Source organism: Mustela nigripes, chromosome 17 (genome assembly GCF_022355385.1).
Source record: "Mustela nigripes isolate SB6536 chromosome 17, MUSNIG.SB6536, whole genome shotgun sequence".
NCBI classification, from domain to species: Eukaryota; Metazoa; Chordata; class Mammalia; order Carnivora; family Mustelidae; genus Mustela; species Mustela nigripes.
The window spans coordinates 41999216-42025054 of NC_081573.1; the positions used below are offsets into that span (position 1 = coordinate 41999216).

Here is a 25839-nt window from a genome sequence, read left to right on the forward strand (position 1 = left end):
TACAGAAAATTACTGTTTTTCTCATTTGTCAAAAGATTTATTTATTTATTTATTTATTTGACCGAGACTGTGAGAGAGGGAACACAAACAGGGGGAGTGGAAGAGGGAGAAGCAGGTCTCCTGCTGAGTAGGGAGCCCAATGCGGGGCTCGATCCAGGACCCCAGGACCACGACCCAAGCCAAAGGCAGATGCCCAACGACTGAGCCACCCAGGCCCCCTCTCATGTTCTTTTTAAAAGTTTTTATACTTAGTATACTTGTGATCAAACTGTATTCATAACTTTGCATCCTGATTTTTTTCACGTACCTATTTTGACATAAGCATTTTTCATGTTAACCACAGTTTTTAAGGGTTATGTATTTCATGACTACATGAACCAGCTTTTCATTTCTCTAGTGTTAGACAACTATATTATATTCAATTTACTTTGTTATAAATTACACATTTAGATATTATAGTGCCGAAGTTATATGATTTGCTTAACAGTACCATTCAGTTTCCTTTTTAAGATATTTATTTTTAAGTAATCTCTATGGGCGCCTGGGTGGCTCAGTGGGTTAAGCCGCTGCCTTCTGCTCAGGTCATGATCTCAGGGTCCTGGGATCGAGTCCCGCATCGGGCTCTCTGCTCAGCAGGGAGCCTGCTTCCTCCTCTCTCTCTCTGCCTGCCTCTCTGCCTACTTGGGATCTCTCTCTGTCAAATAAATAAATAAAATCTTAAAAAAAAAAAAATTAATTTAAGTAATCTCTATACCCAATGTGGGGGTCAAACTCACAACCCTGAGATCTAGAGTCACATGCTCTACCAAATGAGCCAGCCAGGCTCACCAGCATTCTAAGTAAAATATAATTGTGAGGGCGCCTGGGTGGCTCAGTGGGTTAAGCCGCTGCCTTCAGCTCAGGTCATGATCTCAGGATCCTGGGATCGAGTCCCATATCGGGCTCTCTGCTCAGCAGGGAGCCTGCTTCCCTCTCTCTCTCTCTCTGCCTGCCTCTCTACCCACTTGTGATTTCTCTCTGTCAAATAAATAAATAAAATCTTTAAAAAAAAAAAAAAAAAAAAAGAAAAAAAAATATAATTGTGAAAGTAAATAATAAAAGATTTTGAGGTTGTCAAGTGATATGGTAAATCTCAAAGCCAAGTAGAAGTGTTTCCGGTTCTATTTTGGGGTTATCTGCTCTCATGAGAAACTAAGAGTTGACAGTTTGAGAGCAGCACTGTTACCCTCTGCCAGAGAGGAGGACGGCATTTTAGATACTCAGTTCCATTCGTGGCAGGTTTCATTCCTGATACTTCCGGGTACACAGTGGATAGGATAGAAACCCTTATCAAATAACTGTGAGGTGGCAGGAGTGGGAGGGTAGAGGGGGGATGGGGGGAAGGAGAGCAATTTCTGTCTATGCTGGGTCCCAAAAAGTGTGGCCTTGTGTCACTGGCTACTCTGAGAAATGCCAGTATCTAGGACAAAGGTAACTCTCCTACTTGCAACTCTTTCCTTCTAAGAGAAGGACCTAAAGAACAGAGTTTGCGTGTATTCAAGTAATGCAGGAATATTCACCTTTTCCTTCGTAATGGTTTATCTCTATTGTCTGGGTGTTTATTCCCATCACTGTGAGACAGAAATATTTACTTCATTTCTCATTTCTTTTCTCTCAGTTTAAAGAGATAATACTTCAGTGAGCTCATTCCTGACCTAATGGCTAATTCACAGTAAGTGTTAGTGGAGGAAGTCTTACTGCTTTCATTTTTTTCTCAGTATCTCTTCCCATTCTGACTTTCAGGAGCCCAAGTCTATTTCAAGTGTCTTTCAATCCCCACTTTTTAAAACACCTGGCATTTAAATTTTTCAAGTAATTTGGATATTTGGACTCTCTTGGAATATAAAGCTGCTACCTTTTAAGAAAAATAATGTCCCCTTACAATACTGTATATGAATTCTCAAAACTAAAACTAACAAAATCTGAATTTTTTTCCTAGATGCTGTCCAGTTCCAACAATGAATTTATCCTGGAATTGGACCTCCTAAAATAAATATGTGTGAGTGACTTGTCAGACATCAGAAAGGCTCCTCTCCTACTTCTTAGTGGGCTCTGATTGATTCTTAAGTTTTCTGAACACCAACATCTGTGTTACAACTTATGTCAGCTGGCACTGCATCTCCAGCTCATTCTCCTCTTACCATGTAACTAGAAAATCAGTTCAGTGAAAGTAGATCCTGTTAGCATTACTGGTTTATCTGGTATGTTGGCCTGTTAAATACTGTTGATTACTTTATTACAGGTCAGATTTGATAACTGCCTTCAGCTGCCCTAGAAAACGGAGTGGATATTAAGTAATTATTGGTGAAAAGTTTCATTGCTATAGCGACAAAGAAACACTTCTAGAGTCGGTGAGTCCATCTTTCTCTTTTGAAAGCAAGTGACTTTCTGATTATAGGAGCTCAAAAATTGCACACCCATCAATGGAGCACACTCTTCACCTTCATACAGTATCTCCTTCAAATGCTCATTCAAGAAAGTATTTTCACTTACATTCAAAGCAGCCTCCCAGGTCCAAAGACAGTAATTGTTCCCTTCCATCTTACCTTGATTTTGGCCTACTAGTCTGTCTTCTATCTGGGCCAGCACTAAGGTAACGAGGGTTTCTATAAAGAATTCAGTGATCTTCATAAAGCTTTCTGACAGGATTTGATTAACAGTGCCAATTTCCCCCACAGATTACAAACACTTTTGATAATACTGCATTATATCTCTTAAGGTATTTGTACAAAATATTTCCACAGATTAAAGAAAAACCAATAAAATGTATAGCTACATTAAAGATATGGTATGGCATTGATTTATGAACCTCAGACAAAATTCTATTACTTAAATTAATCTGACCTATTATTATCACCATACTTTTTCATTTTTTTTTAAAGATTTTTTTATTTGGGCGCCTGGGTGGCTCAGGTCATGGTCTCAGTCAGGGTCCTTGGATTGAGGCCTGCATCAGGCTCTCTGGTCAGCAGGGAGCCTGCTACCCACCTCCCTACCTGCTTCTCTGCCTACTTGTGATCCCTCGCTCTGTCAAATAAATAAATAAAATCTTAAAAAAAGAAAAAAAGAAAAGAAAGTGAAGAACATCTCTTTAAAAAAAAAAAATAAAGATTTCTTATTTATTTACTTGAGAGAGAGAGAGCTGGAGCAGGATGAGGGTCAAAGAGAGCAGGGACTCTGAATCATAACCTGAGCTGACAGCAGATGCCTAACCAACTGGGTCACCCATGTGCCCCTAACATCACCATTCTTTAAAGGTATCTTATCACTCTGAGGGGGAAAGAAACCTGCTGCAAAATCAAATATACATTGAAAATTAGTTGTTGTTGTTGTTTAACTTATTTATTTGTTAGAGAGAGAGAGAGAGAGCACAAGCAGGCAGAGGCAGAGGGAGAAGCAGACTCCCTGCTGAGCAAGGGGCGGGGAAATAGGACTCAATCCTTGGGCCCTGGGATCATGACCTGAGCAAAAGGCAGCTGCTTAACCTACTGAGCCACCCAGGCGTCCTTGAAGATTAGTTTTATCAGAAAGAAAGAAAGAGGAGGGAGGGAGGAGTATTATCAGAAGAAAGAGGAAGGAAGGAAGGAAATTAGTTTTATCAAGCTAGTAAGAAGTTGATTTTACTGATTAGAATCAGGGACCATCTTTTTAAAAATTATACACTTCTTTTTACCATACTACAAATCTTTGTCTTCTTTTTGGCGCGGGAGGTGGGGGGGTGGGGAGAGGCGGGGGAGGGCTGTCATTCCTAATCCTGCTACTAGCGGATCCTAGTAAGACTTACAGCAATTTTCCCAGCAAATAAAAATAACTGATCAGACCCAGATCGATCATTCCACAGGAAAAGTAGAGCAACCAGGTGGTAAGAGAAAACCTGACAACAGAATTTTTATCCTTAAAATGGGGAGCCCACCAACAGAACTGTCTGCTGAAAATTTTCACCTCTATAGTCCAGTCTTTAAAATTCCTAGTCCAAAACCAGTACTTCTCCACATTTTTCTGTAAAATGGATGGCCTTAATTGAAACTCTTTTGTTCCCTGGGTGTATATAGCTTTTCAGAAGAAGAGGAGTTTCCTTATGAAGAATCAATCTAGCTTCCCCAACACAACCATCTTCTCCATATCGCAGTAACATGTCTTAAGTGTTCTTTATAATTTAAACAGCTCTTCCCTTCAAGTGAAGGTTCATACACCTTCTGAGACTGTGCCCCAGAGTTTACAAAGAAGACTGGGCCGTGCCCCAACTCGGTTCTGGATACTCAAAAGGACACCCACTTTCTTCTATAAGATGAGATATATATATATATATATATATATATATATATATATATATATATAAATAATATATATATATATCTCCTTTCTTGCTGTCTAGCCAACGCAGCTTTAAACTTTTCCATTCGTCTCCCATTCTTCAGATTCTGCTGCAGTTTGGGAGGTAAACTCCTCACACAACCATTCACAAGTCCTGATCTCCCCGCCCCCATTTCCTTCCTCCCCATTCATGTGATAACGTCTTGATGGGAACACCTTACCTCACCTTTTGTCTCCGCTAGTCCTTCTGCTTCCTTCCTGAGCCTCGAAGCTAGGCCAGGGCCACTAAAGACGTGGCCTGTGGGCATTCGGTGACTGGCAGAGCCACTCGCACTCTCTGGAGTGTCCCTTCTCCTATCTACCACCGGAACCCTCTTTCCTTAAATAAAGATTTACCCTCTAAAAGTCCCATCTCCCTCTGAAAGACGATGGACCAGCGCCCTTTGTCTGAAGCTTCCACACCTCCCATCCTTGTCCACAAAGCGTCAGTCCACACAGGTAGGGTCTGCTCGGGGCAGGACAGGGGAGCCTAGGTTTCCGCGTCCCGTAAAGGGATGAGTTATGGCCGAGGTCCTTCCAGGAGCTAAAATTCTACAATTACACGACAAATCTATAGGTCCTATTTCTGAGGCTGGGAGGACCAACTCCGGGGCGACCCCCCAACTCGGCGACCGCGCTGGCAGTTAGAACGGCCCCCTCCAGCCCCGGCTCTGAGCAGCCCCGCCTCCGACTTCGGGCGCCGGGCCGCGGAGGAGGCCCGGTCAACGCCCGCTGGCTGCCGCGCCATGCCCTCCTTCATCCTCACCCGCCGCCGCGGGCCCGCCTCTCACCTGGCATGCTGGCATCGCCCGTCCCGCGCTGCACTGGAGACCATGGGTCTAGACCGGTTTCGGCCACCACCCGCCCGCCAAGAGGGAGGCTGGCGGGGACGCACGGGCCCCGTAGTCCAACGCAGAGGAACCGGGTACGCGCCGCCTGGTTTCTAAGGAACCGGGAGCTCTGGAAAGGGAGGGGCGGGACGGCTGGAGGTCTGCGCATGCTCCCTGTAGGGGGTGGACCTGCGCTGGGAGGGGCCGTGATCGAAGATTGCGCATGCTCGCACGTTAGGGGCGGACATTAAGTGGGTTAGCCCAGGGGTTGGTCCTTTATTTCCGGCGGTGGAGGCGGCCGGCCGAATGTATAATAGCCTCTGCTTCTTTTTTTTTTTTTTTAAGATTTTATTTATTTATTTGACAGAGATCACAAGTAGGCAGAGAGGCAGGCAGAGAGAGAGGAGGAAGCAGGCTCCCTGCTGAGCAGAGCGCCCGATGCGGGGCTCCATCCCAGGACCCTGAGATTATGACCTGAGCCGAAGGCAGTGGCTTAACCCACTGAGCCACCCAGGCGCCCCAATAGCCTCTACTTCTTTAGGGCCCTTCCATCCCGCATCAGTAATAAGGAGGTTCTGGGAACTGTAGTGGGCCTTGGTCTGGAGCTAAGGAGGGACTGGTGTTGGACCCAACTGTTGTTGTAGAACGGTAGTTCTCTTGAACTCGCCGGACTTCTTGGCCTCCTGATTCCTGCGATAATGACTCTCTTCTGTATTCTGGTGCCTGTCTGGGCTTTTCTTCTCTGCATGTTCTTTGGTTGTTCCTTAAATTTAGTGCACCTACTGTGACCTCAGTCTCTCAGCTCTCTTTACTGGAATCTGTCTCCCCAAGTAAATACCATTTTGTAACAAGACTGCTCTTTACTTCACCATTACTCTGTCTGCCAGAGTAATGAAACGTGTCACCTATAATCCTTAGCTATGTTAAGTAGGCTATGTTGCAGAGGTAGGATTAGGGGTTATTTAGGCAGGGGGAGCCTCTCCTCTGCTATTGACTCCTGGTGAGAGTCTGGACCCCCCACTCAGCTAGTATTAGAACGGTGTGCCAGCCATCATTCCAGAGCAGCTTGTGATGACAGAACATGTCAGTTGAGCTGAGGCTATTGTTCTTGCTGAGAACTGGTGGCCAGCAATGCTATCCCTGGTTTGGAGGGAGACAGGACTTCCTGCCACTGCTGCCACCTTAGGAGCATAGAAGTCTCCAAGAGTGATGGGTAACCTCTAATCTCCCTCTTATGAGGTTTTAATCCCCTTAATCTTTTCCCCCGGATTCTGAACAGCCATGCAGACTCAAAATGCTCTCGTGTTTGATGTTTCTTACCATCTCAAGATTCATTCCGGAACAGGGTTTTTCAACAGGGGCACTGTTGACATTCTGAGCCTGATAGGTCTTTGTTGTGGGGTGCTGTCTATGCATTGTAGGATGTTTATAGCATCCCTGGCCTACCAAAAATATCTTGAGTCATTGCCAAATGTTCCCCGGGGGGGGGGGGGGGGCCAAAATCACTCCCTGTAGAAACCACTAGTCTAGAGAGAAATTAAAGGTATTCTGGCTTTATGGAACCAGGACTTTTTGCTTAACATTCCATTCCTCCCTCTTCAGTGTTCCCTAAGAGAGTCCTGTCGAGTAATAGTCCTATAAAATAACCAGGTGAAGCACACATGTACTATATATCCCTCTATGTCAAGCCTCCCCTACATGTGCTATAATTCTCTGTCTCCACGGGGTAGAATTAGTCACTTAAAAAAAAAAAATTTTTATTAACATGTGTATTATTAGCCCCAGGGGTACAGGTCTGTGAATCGCCAGGTTTACACACTTCATAGCACATACCTTCCCCAATGTCTATAACCCCACCACTCTCTCCCCCCACCCCCCCCAACTCTGTTTGTTTTGTGAGATTAAGAGATTAAGAGTCTCTTATGGTTTGTCTCTCTCCTGATCCCATCTTGTTTCACTTATTCTTTTCCTACCCAAATCACATTTTAAGGGTGGGGAAACTGGAGCTGAAAAAGGTTAATTTTCCAGTTACCCAGTTAGTAAACAGCAGAACCAGGATTTTGAGCATGAGTACTTTCTCTTCAGACTGACAAGAAGCTAACTTCAATTAAGCCTCAGAAGCCCTCTGACTGTCCAGTGTTTGGGACGTGTGTGTTTGGACTACATTAAAATCTTATTCTGAGGGGCTCCTGGGTGGCTCAGTTGTTAAGCATCTGCCTTTGGCTCAGGTGAGTGATCCCAGGGTCCTGGGATCGAGCCCCACATCGGACTCTCTTCTTCCTCTCTCATTTCCCCTGCTTGTGTTCCCTCTTTCGCTGTCAAATAAAATCTTAAAAAAAAAAAAATCTCATTTGGAGGACAGAAGGACTTGTGACCACCTTTTTGAAAGTGAATTTTCTCCTTTTTCTTTGTCTCAGAAGGAAGCTGTTTGCGGGGAGAGAGCTGAAGCCCAAGCACCTATCCTCTTTCGGTTCTCACAAACACCTGAAGTCTTGAGGGTCCCTGAGGGGTACCAGGGGCCTGGGAACTTGAGAGGTGCGCTGAGTAAGGGCCAGACCCCCAGGACAGAGCGAGCCACACAAGGGGTGCCAACCCCAGTAAGACTCAAAGCAGAGACCAGACACTCATGACTACTCATGGATGTGTATTTTAATAAAAATAATTCTGTCAAAATACAACAGGAGTTTTTTCATCTCTCAAGTACAATTTAATAGGATGTTTTGTGTTAGATTTCTCTCTAAACCCTCCCACACCCACAAGTTTCATGCTAATGCCAAGTAACTTGCAAGGACAAAGGCAGAACCAGTGTGCACAATGTGGAGGACATCTGTTTCAGCTGTAGTTACTAATGGAGGAAAACCCTATGCAAAGAGGCGGCACCTGAGGCATCCAGAGTCCATGAACTGGCCACAGGTCTGGTGCACAGGACCGGTGGTCAAGTAGGGCTCTGCTGCCTGGCTGCCACATGGCATGCATACCTGAGTTGTGTGCAACCAAAGGAACTTTCAGCTCTGACAGTTCTCTGCCTCATCTTCTTTGTGCTTGCTTAAGGGGTAGGAAGGCGCTGGGTGGGCTGGGCAGTCCCCCCTTCACCATCTCTTGGTGTCCCTGTTCTGGCGGCCTACCCCCAGCCACAGATTCATGTGGGTAAGGATCAGAGGTTCTGGCTTTCTTTGCAGGGTCTGCCAGGGTCCACTCTGGAAGGAGTGACCATTTGGTGGCACAAGGGGGAAAGGTAAATAGGGAAGGCTGGTCCCCCAGGGCTGGACAACCCAACAGAGCCAGGTCTTCTTCCTGTCCCCTTAGGTCAGGTCCAGCCCTTCACTGGGGCTCCTCCCAGGTGCCTTCCCCACTGTTGGCTCCCGAAAGCAGGCTGGTAGGACTGGGTGTGCATAAGGGGCTCCTCTGGCTGGCAGGCAGCCCTGAACTATCAGCAAGATAGTGGACTCAAGCAGCTTGGTTTTGGTCCTCTCCACGGCTTGTGGGGCAAAGGCTTATGTCCCAAAGGCAAGCTGTCCAACTGGGACAGAGAGCCCCTCTGGAGAGGAACAGAGTAAACAACTTGGACTCAGCTGAAACAGTGAGATAAGGCACAGAAAATGGGGAGGTGGCCATGGGTACTGAGAGTGAGCCAGGAGGACACCCAACCCCAAGCAGCACATAGCTGTCCCAGACCCTCTTGGGCCCTCTCTCAGACGCTCCACAACTCAAGCCCATGCACCCGTCCCCATCCCTGACACACCCCTGAAAGTACCAGCTGCTCAGACACTGCTGGGGGCCTCACCAGCCTAAGCCCTCACCTGCCATTTAGCTTCAGGACTGAACAGTGTTGCACAACCCCCAGGGATGAGTTAGTCCAAGCTCTGTCACTAATTTGCTGTGTGACTTTGGCTAAGTCATTTAATCTTCTGGGCCTGTTTCCATATCTATAAAGGAGAGGACTGGTGGAGTAGATGTTCTCTGAACCCCACTCCAGCTGCAAAAGCCTCTGGTTTCCCAATCCTGCTCAGCTCTGGCCATTTTAGGAGCTTGATGTTTCCAACCTCTGGGTTTGGGAGCTAAACATCCTCAGCCTTGCACAGGATGAGTTTCCTTTACAGACATGACAACACCTCCCCAACAGGCCACAGTCTGGGGTGCCAGCTGGAGCCCTGGTAGGGACCAAGAAAAAGCAGCAGCTCGTAGGATCATGTCCCAAGGCAGAACTCTGGGAGAGCACAGGGTGAGGGCTCCAACCCCGTCACCAGCAGTTGGTCCAACTCAATCACTTTTCCTGTCCAGCTGTGAGCCCGTCAGGCAATGAGTATCTCAGGCTGTACCACCATGCCTGTGTCCACTGCCAAAGAGCAAGAGCTTACCCAGCCCCTGCCCAGGCATGGACTAGAAGTTCAATTTCTGGCCTTGCCCCTTTGCAAGGACTGCCTGTGTGCTCCCTCTCACTGAAGCAGGTAGGGAAATCGCGACCCCTCCTGGTGCTCCTCTGGGTAGGCCTCCTCCCTTCTTCCTCCTGGGCAGTCAGTCCTCTCCACGGATGGCCTGTCCAAGTCCTAGCAGTCAACTCAGCCCTTCCTCTCCTGATTCCCTGATTGCAGTACCAGGACTGTTTTTGCCCCACCAGCTGGGAGGATCCATCTGAAACAGTTGGTGGGACACCTGCAGAGCCCATGAGGTCCCTTCCTCTGGCCAGCAAATACTCATAATAGTCTTTTCTAAGAGTGGCCGGGGCCAAGCTGCAGGGAGCTGCGTGGCACAGCTGCAGTGAAGCCTGACCTAGTAGGTCAAGAGTTCCATCCCCTCCAGCAACCGGCAGCCCAAGAATCTGCCTCCACAAAGTCCTAGCTTCTCAAGAGAAAGCACTGATTCCATGAGAGCTGTGCAGAGACGGTGAAGATCCAGGCAGAAAGAAGGCAGCCCCTGTACTCAAGGACTTCTGTCCTGGAATGGACACACATCCTCCCCGCAGCCTGACACACAGCAGCTCTTGGGTCAAAGGCAGGTAGTTTCCAGGCAATCAATTTAGAGTAAATGAATTATTTGGCCATCTTAACGACAAGGGAAAATAGGATGTTGAAAGGGAGAGAAAGGAAGGGGCAAGGCAGGCAGTGAGAGGCAGGGTAGAATGGTAGATAATGTGCTGGCCAAGGACTCCCTACTCCCTTGCTTTGCTGAATAGCCCGGGGCCAACTCATGCCTTCTCTGAAGCCTCAGCCCTGTAGTTCTCCGCTCAGCCCAGCTCTCAGGGGCCTGGGGACCCACACCTCTCAGCTGCTAACCAACGTAGCCTGATCTGCCCACTAACTGGCCCCCAGTGCCTACTGGGCTTCCCTGGGCTGCAGCTGGGCCTGTGGCTCAACAAAGGGGAAGCCTGAAATAAACTTATTACTTGGCTGAGGTGACAGAGATGATTCTTTTTTAATGAGTTGGACTCAAATAAGAACATATGGTGTCTGGACAGCCTCACCCAAGAGGTGCTGGACCACTAACACTACGATAAATACTGTGTCTTTTTTAATATATATATTTATATATATAATCTCATTTTTTTTTTTACTTATGAAAATAATAAGCTATCACCAATTCGGATAGGCTTCATCACTAAATTAGCAGAAACCAGCTCAGCACAAGCTCTCCAGAGATAAATACTGGTGGCTCAGTCAGGAGGAAAAAAAAAAAAAAGATTAAAAAACCCAAACCCTCCTCAAAACAAAACCCCCCTTTCAAAGTAGAAGGCGCTACATGAGAGTAACCAGCCAATACTGTGTCAGAGGCCGCTGCACATGAAAGGGAGAGAGAGACTGAGGGCAAGAGTAGGGGAGGAAGGAAAGGAAAAAGGAAAGAAGGAAGGAAGAAAGAAGGAAGGAAGGCGGAGAGGGAGGGATGGCAAGGAAGGGAAGGAAGGGAAGGAAAAGGAAAGGGAGAGGGAAGGAAAAGGAAGACAGGAAAGGAAGACAGGAAAGGGAATGGGGAAGGCCAGGCAGGAGGAATGGACTCTGCCCATGGCTTCTAGGTTCCTCCACCAGATGCCTATGGAGGGCAGGGCTGCTCTAGCTCTGGCTAGAGAGGGGCTGAGAGGGGCCAGGTGGGGCCAGCCAGCGTGGTCAGCTAGTGCAAGTAGTCGTCGACTCTGGCAAAGGAGCAAGATCCCAGGCCCGCTCGGGCCATGAGCCGTAGACATTCAGATGCCTGACCCAGGGCGAGCATCAGAGGGGGCTGCTTTGGCAGGTTCTGAGACTCTGTGGAGGAGAGACAAGGCCTGGTCACTGCTTTGCCCAGGAGTTGGCCTAGATCAAAGCTCCCTTGAGAGCAGAAAGTAGGGGCAGTGGACAGAATCTCTGGGAACAGTGTTCATGTGTCCCTGTGTCTGTCCCAAGCATCAGTCTATGACCCTGCAGCCATGCCAGGAACCTGAGGACCTTAGTTCTCTTCAGAGCCATGAGCTGGCCAGGCCCACAGTCATCGGCCAGGGTCTGTCATGATCTAGCCAGCCAACTCAGCTGGGCAGAGGGAGGCCAGGATTTAGGTTCAGTCATGGAAGCCCAAGTGCTATGGGCTACCAGAGAATGCCCAGGCAGAGCTCACTACCCTGATTTGGACAAACATCAGCAGCTCCTAGGGAGAGAGGGGAGGTAGGCTAGCTCAGGCACTCACGGATAAGCTTCTGTTTTGGTAATATCTACTTACCTAAAATGGCGCTGTTGAGGGCAGCACACACAGGCTCCCTCTGGATGGGGTCAAGCTGCTGGCCAACTGGGCAGCTCCAGGGGTCTGAGTATGCCAGCAGGCTAAAGGCATCCTAAGGGATAGGGCATTCTTGAGAAGAGTGTGGCACATACCACACACATACATATCTCCATGGCTCCAGGGGGCATACAGGGCCCTGCATGGTGCCCAGTGAGGGCACCACACACCCTGAGCATAGGGTCAGGAAGGACTGTGCCCTCCCCAGAGCCTAGAGAGGGCTGCATATATCCTGGAAGTCCTGTTTCCCATCGTGGACTTGACGAGAGCCCACTCTGTCCTCTTGCTGCTACCCCCAAGGCCCTCCCAGAGTCGACCTGTCCCCACCCCTACATGGGAAGCCACTCTATGAGCGCCTGGCTTGTTCTATACCTGCAGCATCTCCGTGTGGGCCAAATTCTTGCCGTACTCCCGGCCCAGCTGCTCGCTCAGTGCCTGCAACTCGCGACCAAACAGGATAATCCTTTCTGTGGCAGCCTGGTTGCCCCCACAGAGCTGCCGCCGAGGATGCCCATCATCTGCGCCCAGAGCCCAGCAGAGAACAAATCGTGAGGGGTAAGGAGACAAGGGGAGGACTGGGGCGGGGACCCCAAAAAGGAGAAGGCAAGAGGGACCTTGGGGCCAAGTCAGGTGGACCATCCGTAGCTGAGGGGCTTTTAGTCCACCTAGCACATGATGTAGGAGTCTGGATTCGACTTTCCCACTTCCCACCCGCTAGAGTGCTCGAGAGAATTCCCACTCTCACCAAGTCGCTCCAGCCTCAGACGCAGCAGCCCTGGTCTCGGCATCAGGCCACGGGCCCTCCCACTCCAAGCACGTGTTCCTGACTACGGTGCCAGTGGATCAGGTCCACTCAGGGCTTCTCAGGCTGACAGAGCCTGCCCATGCCAACCCAGTCCCAGGGGGCAGAAGTCATCGAGGCTGAGCCACTACCACCCCTGCAACACCATACCAGGCCATGGTTCTCACCCATGCTGGACTCATCTGTCTGTAGGTCCTCATGCTTGTAGGCACCGTTGACGATGCGCGTGGCTACACTCTCCAGCACACCATTGGGGTAATGCTCTGCTTCCATCTCCATCTCACTGTCACTGTGGAGAAGGGTGCAGGTAGGAGCTGGCCAGGCAGATATGGTTGGGAGCAGCCTGGCTGGGCCTCCATTCAGGCTTGCCACAGGTCGCTGTGGGTAAACCAGGCTCTAACACCTGGCCCCTACTCTGACATCAGCTATCCCCAGAGGCCTGTCACCTGATTCTAACTCTTGTCCCATTGCTGCCTCTGTGGCTCTCCCCTCCTTGGCCTTTGTGTGAGTTGACACACCCCTTCCACCCATTCCTCTCCCAGCCTCAGGGACCAGAGACCCCTGAGAAGTATCTCTAGGCACCAGACTCAGGTCCAACCCTGAGGTATGCCTGGAGGCAGCAGAAAGCCACCGGTAGTCTACAGCCTAAAATCTCAGCTGCTCCATCTATCTGACTGCGGGCCACACCCAGTCAAAGCTTCTTCGGTGGAGAACCTAAGGGTTTTGCCAGGTCCCGCAGGAGCAGTGCTTATTGACAAAGTCAGGGCTGAGCAAAATGACAGCTGGATCACAGGCAGGGCCAGAAGCTGGAGCCAATGCCTGGCCTGGCAGGTCAGCAGCACCACTCCAGGCAGACCTGGGATGGAGCTGGGTGATTAAGGGCAGGGGTGGCACTCAGACAGGCTGCAGTGAGCCCAGCTGGTGCAGAGCAGAAAGGAGGAGGAAGAAGCAGAGTAGGACAGGCACCTGGTCTCCTGGTTACTGGTGCTGCTGTGGGGCTGGGACTTGGTGGAATCTGTTGAGTTGGACTCGGAGTAATTGACGGAGGATGGGGATGAGGAGGACGAGGAGGACGAGGAGGAAGAGGAGGAGCTGGGTGCAGGGTATTTACTGTGGTTCTGTTTGCTTTTCGTGGATGCGACGCCATTGCTGCAGCTGGGACTGTCTGCTCCTGGAAACCAGGGAATAGTCACAGAGGAGGGGTGGTTTGCCATAACGGGGCCCGAGGAATGACCACAGTGGTCCCATTTCCCTTCCCCCAAATCCAGGAACGAGCCCTGAGCCCAGCCCAGGGAAGGGCATGTGGGTGGCCTTTCTTCTCCACACCAGTTCTTCCCCGAGCCCTCTGGAGAGTGGCTGACCTGTGTTGTGCATGTGGGAACTACTAGGGCCGTGTCGGGGGCTGAGGCTGGGGGAGCCAGGGTAGCTGTCCTGGGACTTGGGGCTTCGGGAGCTCAAGCTGCGGACCTCACTGTCGGTCCCATTCACCATCTCCACAAATTGTCGGCACCTGCAGAGGGAGCAGAGCGGCAATGCTCTGGGCTTGGTCTAGGCTGTATGTTCCCACCACCAGCTGAGAGGGACTGGGTTAGCGGGGAGATGGTGGTGCCCAAAACTTACTTGAGCATGAAGAGCAGGTTAGGGTTATGCTCCAGCAGTCCTGGATAGAAGCGCTGTGTGGTCTCAATGGCCTCACCCACACGGCCCTCCAGCACCAGCTTCTGGATCTCTGCAGAGAGCAAGAGTATGGCAGTGAGTGAGGGGCTGCAGACTTTCTTCACAGCCACACGCCTGCACACTACCAGCCCCAAGCATGGACTAGCCAACGGTCACGGGCTGGCTCAGAGTAGCATGTCTGGTTGAGATGCTCAGAGAAGCTAAAGAAAGAACCTGGCCCCCAGCCCCAGAATAGACCCTGGTTTCTGCCAAGTGTCAGGGAGTCTTCAAAGAACAACAGGGGAAAACAGAGGCAGGACTCAGTGCAGAGGCAGGAGAGCAGATGTGGAGGCCTCCTCCTACGGAAGTCAGTCGCCAGGGACCTGGGCACGGGGAGGGGTTTTGGCTGTGGGAGCATGATCTGGGGCCGGGCACCCAGGCAGCTTGGTGGCCCTAGGGGCTCCTCTTCAGACAGACTTTTCTCTTTTCAGGCCTCACAGTGGGGTGGCAATGGGAACACAATGGTTTCTGGGCCAGGGCCCAAGTCTTGGCAGTCTTCAGGGGCTGCAGCATGCTCCCTGCTGGGAGAGAAGGCCATCCTCCTCATAAGGGCATCTCTGACGTTGACACCTCTCAGGCCATCAGCATCTTGCTCTTGCTCTGGGGCCTGGTGCATCTTGCTGGGAGCGACTTCTGGGTCTGAGGCTCTCATTCGTAGATCCCAAGTCTGGGATCCCTTTCCGTCTGTCTGGCTGGGCGTAGCTTCTCTGGGAGACACAGACACATGCACATACACAGAGACGACAGGCTCAGAGAGACGCAAGCAGGCACACACAGACACACACATCCACAGACGCCCATTCTCCTTCACTCGCCTCTCCTCTTCCTATCTCCTTTCTGGGCTCGGTTTCCTCTTTCCCAACACCCTCCTTCCACAAAAGAGCCCCAATCACAGTATATAGGCCAGTATGTACATTAACAAAGTTTCCTTTGGCTCCTTCCCGTGGTTGTCTGCAAAATGCAGGACCAGAGTGGGGTGCGGAGAGAGGTGCTACCACAACAGCCACAGAGGACCAGCCTTCTCCCTGTCTAACTACTCAGTCCTTCCTCTGGCCGGGAGCCAGCACAACTACTAAGGCTAAGTAAATGGCAGAGGCAGGACATTGGTCTGAGAAGATGCAAACACACTCTTCAGAAGACTATGAACACGAGGCTGAGTAGGATCCAGGATTCAGGGGAAGGAAGCAAGCATGGAGGAGGGGGATCCAGCCATGCCAGGCCCCAGCCTCTGCCGGGCCACCAGAGTGTGCAGCAGGGAGGCTGCACGGAGGCATTCATTCCCATGCTGCCAGGCCGTCCATCTGGGCAGTGTTGTCTTGAAGGAGGGACAGAAGCAGAGCCTGGGGCTGGGCTGGGGCTGTGGGCTGGTCTCATGGTAGTAAGGACCAGAGCTGAATAGACTCCTGATAGGTTACCCAGGCTGGCATGAGCCTGAGAGCAGAGTTAGGGACGGGTGAGGGAAGGAGGGAGAGCGGAGAGGAAAATCAACCTTACTTTGTCTGTTCTTTATGGATGCTTGTTCTTCCTGAATCGGGGTTTCAGTCATTCGGGCAAAAGCCGTGGCTGTGGCACAATACCCATGATGCACCAGGTAAGATGAGACCATGCTAGAAGAAAGGAAATGCTCACAGTGACACTCTAGAACTGCATTTCTCATTGATCACCTGATGGAACAAACTATCTCCCTATCTGGGCTTCCTTACACATGTGAAGGTGCAGCCTTCACAGAATGAGAATAAAGAGGCTGCAACAAGATGGAACACCCACCCTCCAACCCCAGCGGTCACGCAGTCAGGCTAGGGAGGAGCTAGTCACCACAGCTGTCCTCACAGCTTGGAGGAGGGGCTGCAGTTTCTTTGGAATATGCCGTCCACAAGCAGGCGAGTATGATAACAAAAATACACGCACAGGCACGTACCGTCTCCTTACAGCAGCGGCTGCCTCTTGTGAACTGTGGCAAGCCCAGAGATGGCTGACAGTCTCTCAGAGCCAAGTGGTCTAGGAGCTGCCCAGACCGAGGCGATGTGTGCCGTGTGTGTGCCTTCCAGACACACAGCAGCTCCTCTGTAGACGGCCCCACATGCCCAGCATAAGCATTCCAGTTCAGCAGGTGAACCTGGCCCTCAGGAGTGCTGGCTCTAGTGGCTGATGGGCAGCTAGCCCATGACCCAAGTCACTCCACAATATACCCAGCCAGGGGCCCAAGAAGCCAAGAAATAGGCAACCAAGAGGCCAATAGGAGCACAGCCTCTGGGGAAAGGCCTGGAGAAGCGCAATGCCCAGTCGCCATTTAATTGCACCGGCAGCTGGCTCAGCGGTGGCACATGTGTGTCTGTGTGCATGCACGCACACGGAGAGCAGAAGGGTGAGCCCTCACATCAGATGTCCACAGACCTGAGTACCTTGGTGTAACATGTATCCGACACCATTACTGTAACTGCCAAACACCAATGTGAAAGGCACAGAAGTTCAGCTATGCATCTCCTCGTGTTTTAAGGGTTAAGTGAGATGACACATAGAAAGTGCCTAGCACCATCAGTGAAATAAACCTCTGATAATGAAATTATGTATTTATATTATACTATGAATAAAGATAACTTATGAACACAAGGGCAAACATTTTGGACAAAACATGGTTCAGAGGAGTCCACGCGCAGGTCAGATACCACTAATATATATGGTCCACTGACTCATTAATCCCACTTCTTGAAAGGACACCAAGAAAATAATCTTAAATATGAAAAGCACTTTACTTACAAAAGGGTTGCCCACACAAGCAAAACGGAGGAAATAACCCCCCACCAAGGTGTGTATGAACACACACCGGCACGCACACACGTCCAAACACACTGCAAGCTGAGAGTATCATTCCCTCCCTAACACGGCTGGGGAAGCTCCACCTCTCCCCTTGCCTGTCCCAGCAAGCCTGCTTCAGGGACTGGCATTGTACTGGCCAGCTGTCCAAGGAAGAGCTTTTCAACAGCTCTGAGCACTAAAACCAAAACAGTGTGGCTCTAAGGATCTGGCCACATAATCCCCGCCGCACCCCTCGCCTCTAGCTGCCTCTATACCCATCCTTAAAGAAAGGAAGACTGCACGAAGAACCCAGTGTGCAACCCAACCCCACCCAAGGGACCCTGCTACCTGGGTGCCTTTGCAGGCCAATAATCAGGGCTAGTGGAAGCCCAGCCCTTCTCTGCCCACACTCGTGAGTCAAGCTAACAAGCTAGCCCACCTCTGGCACAGTGGGTCCTGGTTATTGTCTCACTCAGGCCTGCAGCTGGCGAGAAGAGAGACCCAAACCTCGCCTCCCTTCAGATTCTCAGCAAGCCTGGCTTCCAGGATGGTCTGAAAACTAATCATCCAAGAGCCAGATAGGTTGGCCTCGGGAGGATTCTCTTCCAGCCATCACTGCCATGGATGCCTGGGACTTAGATGGATGATGACCCTGAGAGATGACCTCAGGCCAGAGTCACAGCATGATGGATACTCCCTATGGTGCAAAAAAAGTCCACCGACGAAGAGACTACCGGGCATCCTAGTACATCCTCCGCAGAATGACCTGGAGAAGGAAAGCAGCTCTGCTGGTGATAACTACATGCAGAGCCTTCCAACCCAGGTGAGGGAGCAAAGGCTTAATTAGGAACAGATCTGGAGAACTGAGCAGAAGCTGCTCATCTGGTAAGAGGGAAGGAGGACCGCTGCAGGCAGAGTTACCCCAAGAGTGCTTTCCAGAAAGAATGGTTACCCACTGGAGTTCATAAGAGCAGCTTGAAGCAGTACAGGGGCCTATGGGAGAGTGAAGCCCCTGTGATGGGCCAGGGCTGGAAAGGGCAGGAGTGGGGAACTCACCTCTGCAGCACCGCCTGCCACTCGCCAAGCCGAGCACTAATGGGGAAGCAGTGCACAGTGCCTTGGACCTTGGCACGCCACTCCCGCATGTAGTCCTCAATGTCAAACAGGAAGGGCTGCTGCCCAAAGTTGGCGTCCACAATCTCCCCGGGTGTCTGCAGGCCTACGGTGGGGTAGAGGTTGGCCTGAAGAGGAGAATGAAATGTCAGTTGGGCCCTGAGGGCAGTGGGGCAGCAGGGCCTCGCCTTACCTCTGGTGCAGAGAGGGAAGGCGCTGGCTCCTGCGGGCCACTACTCCAGCTTTTGAAAGAATTGCAGGCTGAAGGAGGCAGGGCTGAGTCACATTCTGCCCACCTCCTTACCAGAGACACCATTCCCCAAAGCTTAAGGACGGAGAGCAAAAGAAAAGCAAGCCAGGCTCAAAGTGCCTGCATCAGAGGCTATGCGCTCCCCAAAAATCCAAGGTCCCCGTTTGGGGGTCAGGCAGGGCACACAGAGGTGTGCCAAGCTCCACAACGCTACAGGGATGCCCATGAAGATCTGATACATGGGTGGACAATGGCTCCTTTCCAAATGATCTTGGACCAAGGATCCCTTTGCCACCAAAAAAAAAGGCTGTATGACAGGGCAGGAAGGGATGAGGTGATAGAAAAGGAAGGTGGGGAGGAAGACAGCCTGGCCAAAGTGGGTAGGTGGTTTGGACCCCCAGAGGCTGGCAAAGGGTAAAGAGAGGCCACTGTCCCTCCTGTCAAAGGCACACTAAGAGGAGGATCTTCTGCCTAGTGAGGTGTGGGCATGCCCCTCTATGGGTGGTGGGGCTCCCTGCTTTCCCTCTATCCCCTGTCATAGCCAACTTTTGCCAGATCACTCCCTCACTCACTGTTTCCTGTGGCTCCCTGCTGCTACCGAACAGTGTCTTGCTGGCCACCTCCCCACTGTCACTGGGCCCCCGTCCTCTCTTCCACTTTCCATCCTCACGCCATGTGTCATTCCTGAATAGCCTATGTCTTTATGAATGCTGGGTTCAGCCTGCTACAAGCTCTGAATCCTAAGACTTCCATACCATAGGCAAAGCCTACCCGCCCCAAGCAAGCTTTCCCTGACCGTCACCACCCTCGGTGACACTGCCCACCTTACAGCAGCCGTACACTTCCTAGCACTTGGCAACTGGCTATATTCATGTCTGCTTATCTCATGTTACATCTCCACAACTAGACCATTCCCTAGCTGAGACCAGAATTCTCCTGTCTTTCTCTTTGCCTAGGAACAAAGCCCTTCTCTGGGCCTTCCAGGTGGGACAGAAGGATTCTGATCCAAAGTTAAGAGTCTCTAACAGGATCCTGAGTGCTGCAGTCTGGGCTTCAGAAGGCCACTCAGATCACAAGGGCCTTTCCCAGGGCATCACAGGGGTGCTCCAGATCCTAAGGCAATCACCAGAGTCAGCAAACCTCTTCTCTTTCCAGAGCCCAGCCAGGGCGCACAGAGCCCTGCCAGACTCCCAGCAGTCTGGGTGGAGGCCTTGCATGTGACGAGATCTGTGATGACTCATAATAATGAAGGACTGGGGTGCAGAAGATGGGGATGATCCGTGAACTAAGCCAACAGGAAACCTCACCCTTTTCTAAAAAGAGAAAACCCCACAAAGCTCACCTCTTTGGCTCGCGCATACCCTGTGTGGTAGCAGACCTAGTTCCCTAGGATAGCAGCCTTCCTTAGGAATCTCTGATGAGCAGTCACCAGGACCGGGCTCCCTAACAGTTGAGAACGATGCTCTATATACACCAGTCCACTGGCTGTAAGGCACACAGAACTGGCCCAGACCGGCTGAGCCATGGAGCTACCCTCATCTCCACCCAAACCATCCCCCCAGCTGCCTTTGGAAATGCCACAAATCACTGTCACCTGCTAAGAGTCATGGAGGAAGAGCAGGCCTTGCTGCTGGAGAGAGAGGAAGGCCACGAGATACCCCTACTGGTACTCTCAAGCTGACAGCACAGCATACATCCCTGTTTGGGGAAAGGGCCAGGCTCCACACCCTGCACTTGCAGGTTCCACCATGCTCCATCCCAGTCAGCGCCCAAGAGCCCAGAGGGAGGAGACCCACCAATAGTACTTACCGGGAGGTCTGTGAAGGCTATACCTGCAGAAGGAAAGAACAGAAATGAGGCCACTTGGTCTCCTATGCGTCTGTGGGACCGCAGAGGGTCCATCACAATGCCTGGGGAGGGGCTGGTCAGCACACATCTCTCCTACAGTAGAGGCCAAGCAGGTGCTGGGGCCTGGTAGGTTTAGACCCTGGCATTCCCTTTGCTGGGTGGCCTTGCTGGAAGTAAAGTCAAATACTTGAATATTTGCCCACACATCTTCCACTCTCTCAGTGAAAAAGCCTGCCAGGAAGGACTAAACCCAAATAATGTACCCTGAGGCCTCCGCAGGCCTGATCCTTCCTTTGACCCAACAGGTATTGAAGGAGATTTACTGTATACGCCAAGCCCTTTTCCATCCATCACTGCATCTGATCTGTATACCAGCTCTCGGGAGCAGGCGTTCTTATCCCCATTTTACAGATGAGGAATGTAAGCCTCAGAGGTGAAATGATTTGCCAACAGTCATAAAACTAGCAGAAGCGGTACGCCCAGACTCTTTCCTAGCCCGAGGCTCCAACATCATCTCTAGGCTGACAGAGAAGTGGACACAGGGAGGGTGGCAGCTGCCCATCTCCAGCCAACACCCATCCAGAGTCTCCAGAGCTTTCAAGTTGACAAATCCTAGGTTAACAGGGGCCTATTTACCCTCTGACCCTTCTGCCAAGGGAGGGGGCTGCTTCCAGGTTCTTCGGCCTTGAGCTGGAAGTGAGAGATGAGAAAAGCTGCCCAAATATGTGAGCAGAACAGGCACCTCAAATTATCCACCAGAGCATTCATGTTCTATAGATCGAGCAATGGCTCATGGAGAAAGGTGAGCCTTCCAAGGACTCACAGCCCTTCCATTTTTTGAAAATTCTTATATCTTCTAGAAGCTCCTGAGCTTTTGGACTGAGAAGTTTCCAAGCCACTCCTTAGAGGTCCCAGTCAGCTTCCCTAACTCCTGCCCAGAAGAGAAATCGAAACCCAGAAAGAGAGAGGAACAGGTGAGGGTTTCATGGTAGGTCTCCCAGTGAACCCGAGGCCAGAATCCTGTCAGGCAGCTGGCACATACCCTGCGCCTGCTCTATGCTGGGTCCTGGTCTCAGGGCCTCCCAAGGAACCATTTTATCCTCAGAACAAGCTTAGAAGGTGTATACAGTCTTGAACATTAGTTTACAAAAGAAAAACCAACGTGCAGAGTAACTGCTTACATTCTTTGCCAGGCTATTTTGCTCCTGAGTAAGGGAAGTGCACAAACCCCACAATCTGCCTGCCTGAAGCCACTTCTCAGCCCCACATGCAGAGTGGCAGTCACAGAGCTGGCAGAGCGGAGGCTGGAAGCCCCTCTGCATCCAGGAGAAGACCTCAACGTCCACCCTTCAGGTCTGCACAGGAGCTGCCCGTGCAGAGCTCAGTGTGGCCAGGCTGCAGCTGCTATACTCTCTGCTCATGCAGAAGACCCACGGGCCCCGGCAGAAGGAGGTCCAGACTCCATCAGTATCTGCAGTGTGACCGTGGCAATTGACCCAATCTTTCCAAGCCCATCTGAAATAAGGGGGTAACACTAATCCTGACACTTCAAGAAAGAAAGGAGAAACTGAGATACCTCTATAAGAACTGCTTCCAAAACTGTGAGGTTTTAGTACAAGCTGGCTGCAGTTGTGCCACAGGGTGAGGCAAGTGCCACACTTCTGGGCAGGGGAAGACCCAGCCTGGCGTGCCTAGCTCTACCTCACAATGGCACTCAGGAAGGACAAGGCCTTGAGGTGCTTCCAGGAAGATGAGGATAGAGGTTACTCCACCCCCTATTGCGCCGGACAAGGACAACATGGCTCCCCCAGACCTGCAGGTCTCTGGGAGCCTCCACAAGGCCAATGTGGTGAGATCTGGGAAAAAGTCAGGCAAAGATCCAGGATACAAACAGAACATTCAAACTTTGATAAAAAGTACTCTGAGCCAAACAGACATAGGTCAGGGGTTAATGAGGCTGAGGGTATAAAGCCTCTAAGAGCACATGGATGTATAAATGACTGTAAATGTGTGGACCCCTTGTAGGTGAGACATCATTTCCTGTCTCCATTCATTTGCTCATTCATCCTTCCATCAAGTATCTGCTAAGACTTCCCAAGAGCCAGGACCTCAAAGTGTTGCCGGCTCCATGCAACTAACAATGACACAGACAACTGACCACTGACACAAGGGCAAACGCCGTGACAGAGGAACGATGGAGCAAAGAAAGCAAAGGAATGGGGGAGGTCAGAGGGAAGAAACATCCTTCTACTTCTCTAAAGGGGAGAAGGTAAGGGTTCGGGTTCTGAAGATTAAAAAGCAGTGACTGATCCCAGGTGAGATTCTAAAGCACATTACTGATAAGCTGGCTTATGGAAAGGAAACAAGGTCATTAGAAGATTCACCAAGTAGTCTATTAATCCAAGTTCATTGCCCTTCCATTAAATTCTGTGATCTAGAAAATGCAGGGGACAGGCCATACATTTTTCAGTAAGGTCTCAGTAATATCGATGTGGCCAAGACAGAAAAACAAGACTTTCAAATGACCATAATTAAGTGATTCTTAAATAGCTACACCCTGAAGGACTCAGATCTCAGCCTTGTTCTCTTCGAATATTTTTTCAAGACCTTGATGAAAACATACATAAACATGTTTATCAAATTTTAGGTTAGTACAGTGCTGACAAGGCTATCAAATATTTGAGAAAGAACAAGCAAGATCACAGACGATCCTGACAGGTTGGAAAAATAAACAATATCCTCCTAAATGAGTGAGATCTTGCATGAGGTCTATAAAACAGGTGGAAGTGGGAGATAAGAGTTTAAAAACAATGTGAGGGTTTGGGCTGGCATAAAGGTGTCTTGAGAGCTCCTTACAGACCTAGGTACCTGACTGACAAAGAGCCTGGGGGCTTGGCATGCCCACAGGGCCCAGATGAGAGAGATGAAGGAGGAGAGAAGACAGCAGGGTATGCCCCGGACTTCATCCCATTGCCCTGTACCAGGCAAATGTGGACAACCTGGAGGGATGTGACAAAGGCAAGTATCCAGAGCACAGAGCAAAGACTGAGACTGGGACAGGGGAAGAGGGACATGGGTAAAGAGGCCACAACTGAAGCCCCTGGGATTCTAACAGCAGAACAAGAGCCAGGAAACAGCCGGAGTCAGAGAGCAAAGTGGGTGTAAGAAGCCATCTTGAGACCCTGTCCTTAGCTGCCAGCTCACCAGCTGGGTGCCACCACCAACCACAGCCAGGTGGCTACAGATTTCAGAGGATGTCTCCGGATGTGCACCTGTGTCATCTCTACAGGGTTTATGCTATGCTCTTGGCTGCCCACTATGGGCAGTGGCATCTGACTGTCCTGTTGAGGAATTCTGACTCCTGGAATGCCTGGGTGGCTCAGTCATTGGTGTCTGCCTTCGGCTAGGGTCATGATCCCAGGGTCCTGGGATCGAGCCCCATGTCAGGCTCAGCAAGGGGCCTGCTTCTCCTTCTCCCACTCCCTATGCTTGTGTTCCATTTCTCACTTTCTCTCTGTCTAATAAATAAATAAGGGGGCGCCTGGGTGGCTCAGTGGTTTGGGCCTCTGCCCTCAGCTCGGGTCATGATCTCGGGGTCCTGGGATCGAGCCCCACATCGGGCTCTCTGCTCAGCGGGGAGCCTGCTTCCCCCTCTCTCTCTGCCTGCCTCTCTGCCTACTTGTGATCTCTGTCTGTCAAATAAATAAATAAAAATCTTAAAAATAAATAAATAAATAAATAAGATCTTTAAAAAAAGAAAGAAAGAAAAGAAATGCTGACTCCTGGCCTCTCAGTCCCAGCCACCAGCAAACCCAATTCCCACTCATGCAGCCTAATTCAGCTGATGTTCATCTCATGGAGAACCCACACAGAAGTCATCTCTGCCTCCTTCTTACTGCCCCTCAAGCCAGGGGATGTAGGCTTCCTAAAAGTTAGGTTCCTTTTTTTTTTTTTTTTTTTTTTAAAGATTTTATTTATTTTTTAGACAGAGAGAGACAGTGAGAGAGGGAACACAAGCAGGGAAAGTGGGAGAGGGAGAACAAGGCTTCCCACCTAGCAGGGAGCCTGATGCAGGGCTCGATACCAAGGACCGTGGGATCACGACCCGAGCCGAAGGCAGACACTAAACAACTGAGCCACCCATGCACCCCTACAAGTTACGTTCTAAGTAAAATATCCAATTCCCTTTTCTTGCAAGGCCTGTGGCCAGCCTAGCTGGTAGGACTCTGCCAGATCAGAGACCTCTGCAAATCCAAACAGGCAGGCCCAGCAGTTAGGCACTACCTCAGGGCCATTTTGGCCAAGGGCTCTTCTCACTCAAGAGTCAAATACCAAATACCAGTCAGCCTCAGTAGGGCAAGACACCACAATAACCAATGTCTCCCTATCTCCCAGGCTCTTATCCTAAATCTCTCCACATGTACAGGGTTGCTCTTCCAAGAGATCCTTCAGGGCCCCCATCACTCCCCACTGACTGCTGCTCCTCCCAGCTTCCTGATCCTGGCTAACAGCACCACTATCCAGCCTCTTTCCCATCCTCTCTTCTTGCTAGTGCACCCCATCTGTCACTAAACCCTCCTGGGCCACCCTGGCCTTTGTCAGGCTTGTTCCCCATGGCCTGAACCAATCGCCACGACCTTGCCTTAGGTTATCTACCTCTTCCCCAGGCCCTCCCTCACTCCTGTCAGTCTCTCCTTTGCAGTTGCATTGAAGGACCCTTTTATTTTATTTTATTTTAAGATCTTATTTATTCATTTGACAGAAAGAGACACAGCAAGAGAGGGAACGGAAGCAGGGGGAATGGGAGAGGGAGAAGCAGGCTTTCTGCTGAGCAGGGAGCCCAATGGGGGACCCAATCCCAGGACCCTGGGATCATGACCTGATAAAGACAGACACTTAACGACTGAGCCACCCAGGTGACCCTGAAGGACCCTTTTAAATAGAACTCTGTCCAGGTTGCTATCTGTTACCTCTATCTGTTGCTGTCTGTTTACCTCCCATACGAGAGCAGACCTCTTGTTGCTCCATAGCAACCAGCATCCTGCACGTTGGAAGGGCCAGCCAAAGTCAGGACCCAGGCCACCCACGTGCAAACCACTACCACCGGCGGGTATATACTTCTTACCAAGGCCAAATCCAACTCCACCAAGTGTTACACAGGCCGGGGCATGACCATGACCCTGGTCTTTTCTCAGCACCAACCTTAGGCTTGACAAATACTGCTAAATGGATGGATTAACAGAAGAAGCACCTCCGCTACCTTCCCTTCACTTCACAGGGCTCCAATGCCTGGAAATGGCTTCAGTTCCCCAGAGCTCGGCAGAGGATCAGTGACCCTGCTCTGGTGTTCCAGC

The 25839-nt window shown here is 50.6% G+C and overlaps 2 protein-coding genes across 6 annotated transcripts in view; both read right to left on the reverse strand.

Annotated features, from left to right (window-relative positions):
• GFOD2 (Gfo/Idh/MocA-like oxidoreductase domain containing 2) overlaps positions 1 to 5406 on the reverse strand; it is a 35711-nt gene extending 30305 nt beyond the window's left edge. For 2 of the 5 annotated variants that reach the window (XM_059382810.1, XM_059382808.1), the window contains exon 1: positions 5184 to 5272. Coding sequence is in view for 1 of the 5 variants with exons in the window: in XM_059382811.1 (XP_059238794.1) it covers positions 5184 to 5391 (208 nt within the window). In the remaining 4 variants the exon portion in view is untranslated. Of the gene's footprint in view, positions 1 to 5183 lie in introns of all 5 variants that reach the window. The other 3 variants (XM_059382811.1, XM_059382807.1, XM_059382809.1) reach the window with 3 other exon arrangements.
• Positions 5407 to 7853: 2447 nt separating this feature from the next.
• RANBP10 (RAN binding protein 10) overlaps positions 7854 to 25839 on the reverse strand; it is a 69903-nt gene continuing 51917 nt past the window's right edge. Inside the window, exons 5-14 of the mRNA XM_059382805.1 lie at positions 20447 to 20469; positions 18331 to 18515; positions 15973 to 16085; positions 14383 to 14491; positions 14124 to 14272; positions 13729 to 13933; positions 12930 to 13051; positions 12333 to 12478; positions 11904 to 12015; positions 7854 to 11455 (exon numbers count right to left, since the gene is read on the reverse strand). Of these exons, the coding sequence (XP_059238788.1) occupies positions 11325 to 11455; positions 11904 to 12015; positions 12333 to 12478; positions 12930 to 13051; positions 13729 to 13933; positions 14124 to 14272; positions 14383 to 14491; positions 15973 to 16085; positions 18331 to 18515; positions 20447 to 20469 (1295 nt within the window). The 3' untranslated portion in view covers positions 7854 to 11324. The remainder of the gene's footprint in view (positions 11456 to 11903; positions 12016 to 12332; positions 12479 to 12929; positions 13052 to 13728; positions 13934 to 14123; positions 14273 to 14382; positions 14492 to 15972; positions 16086 to 18330; positions 18516 to 20446; positions 20470 to 25839) is intronic.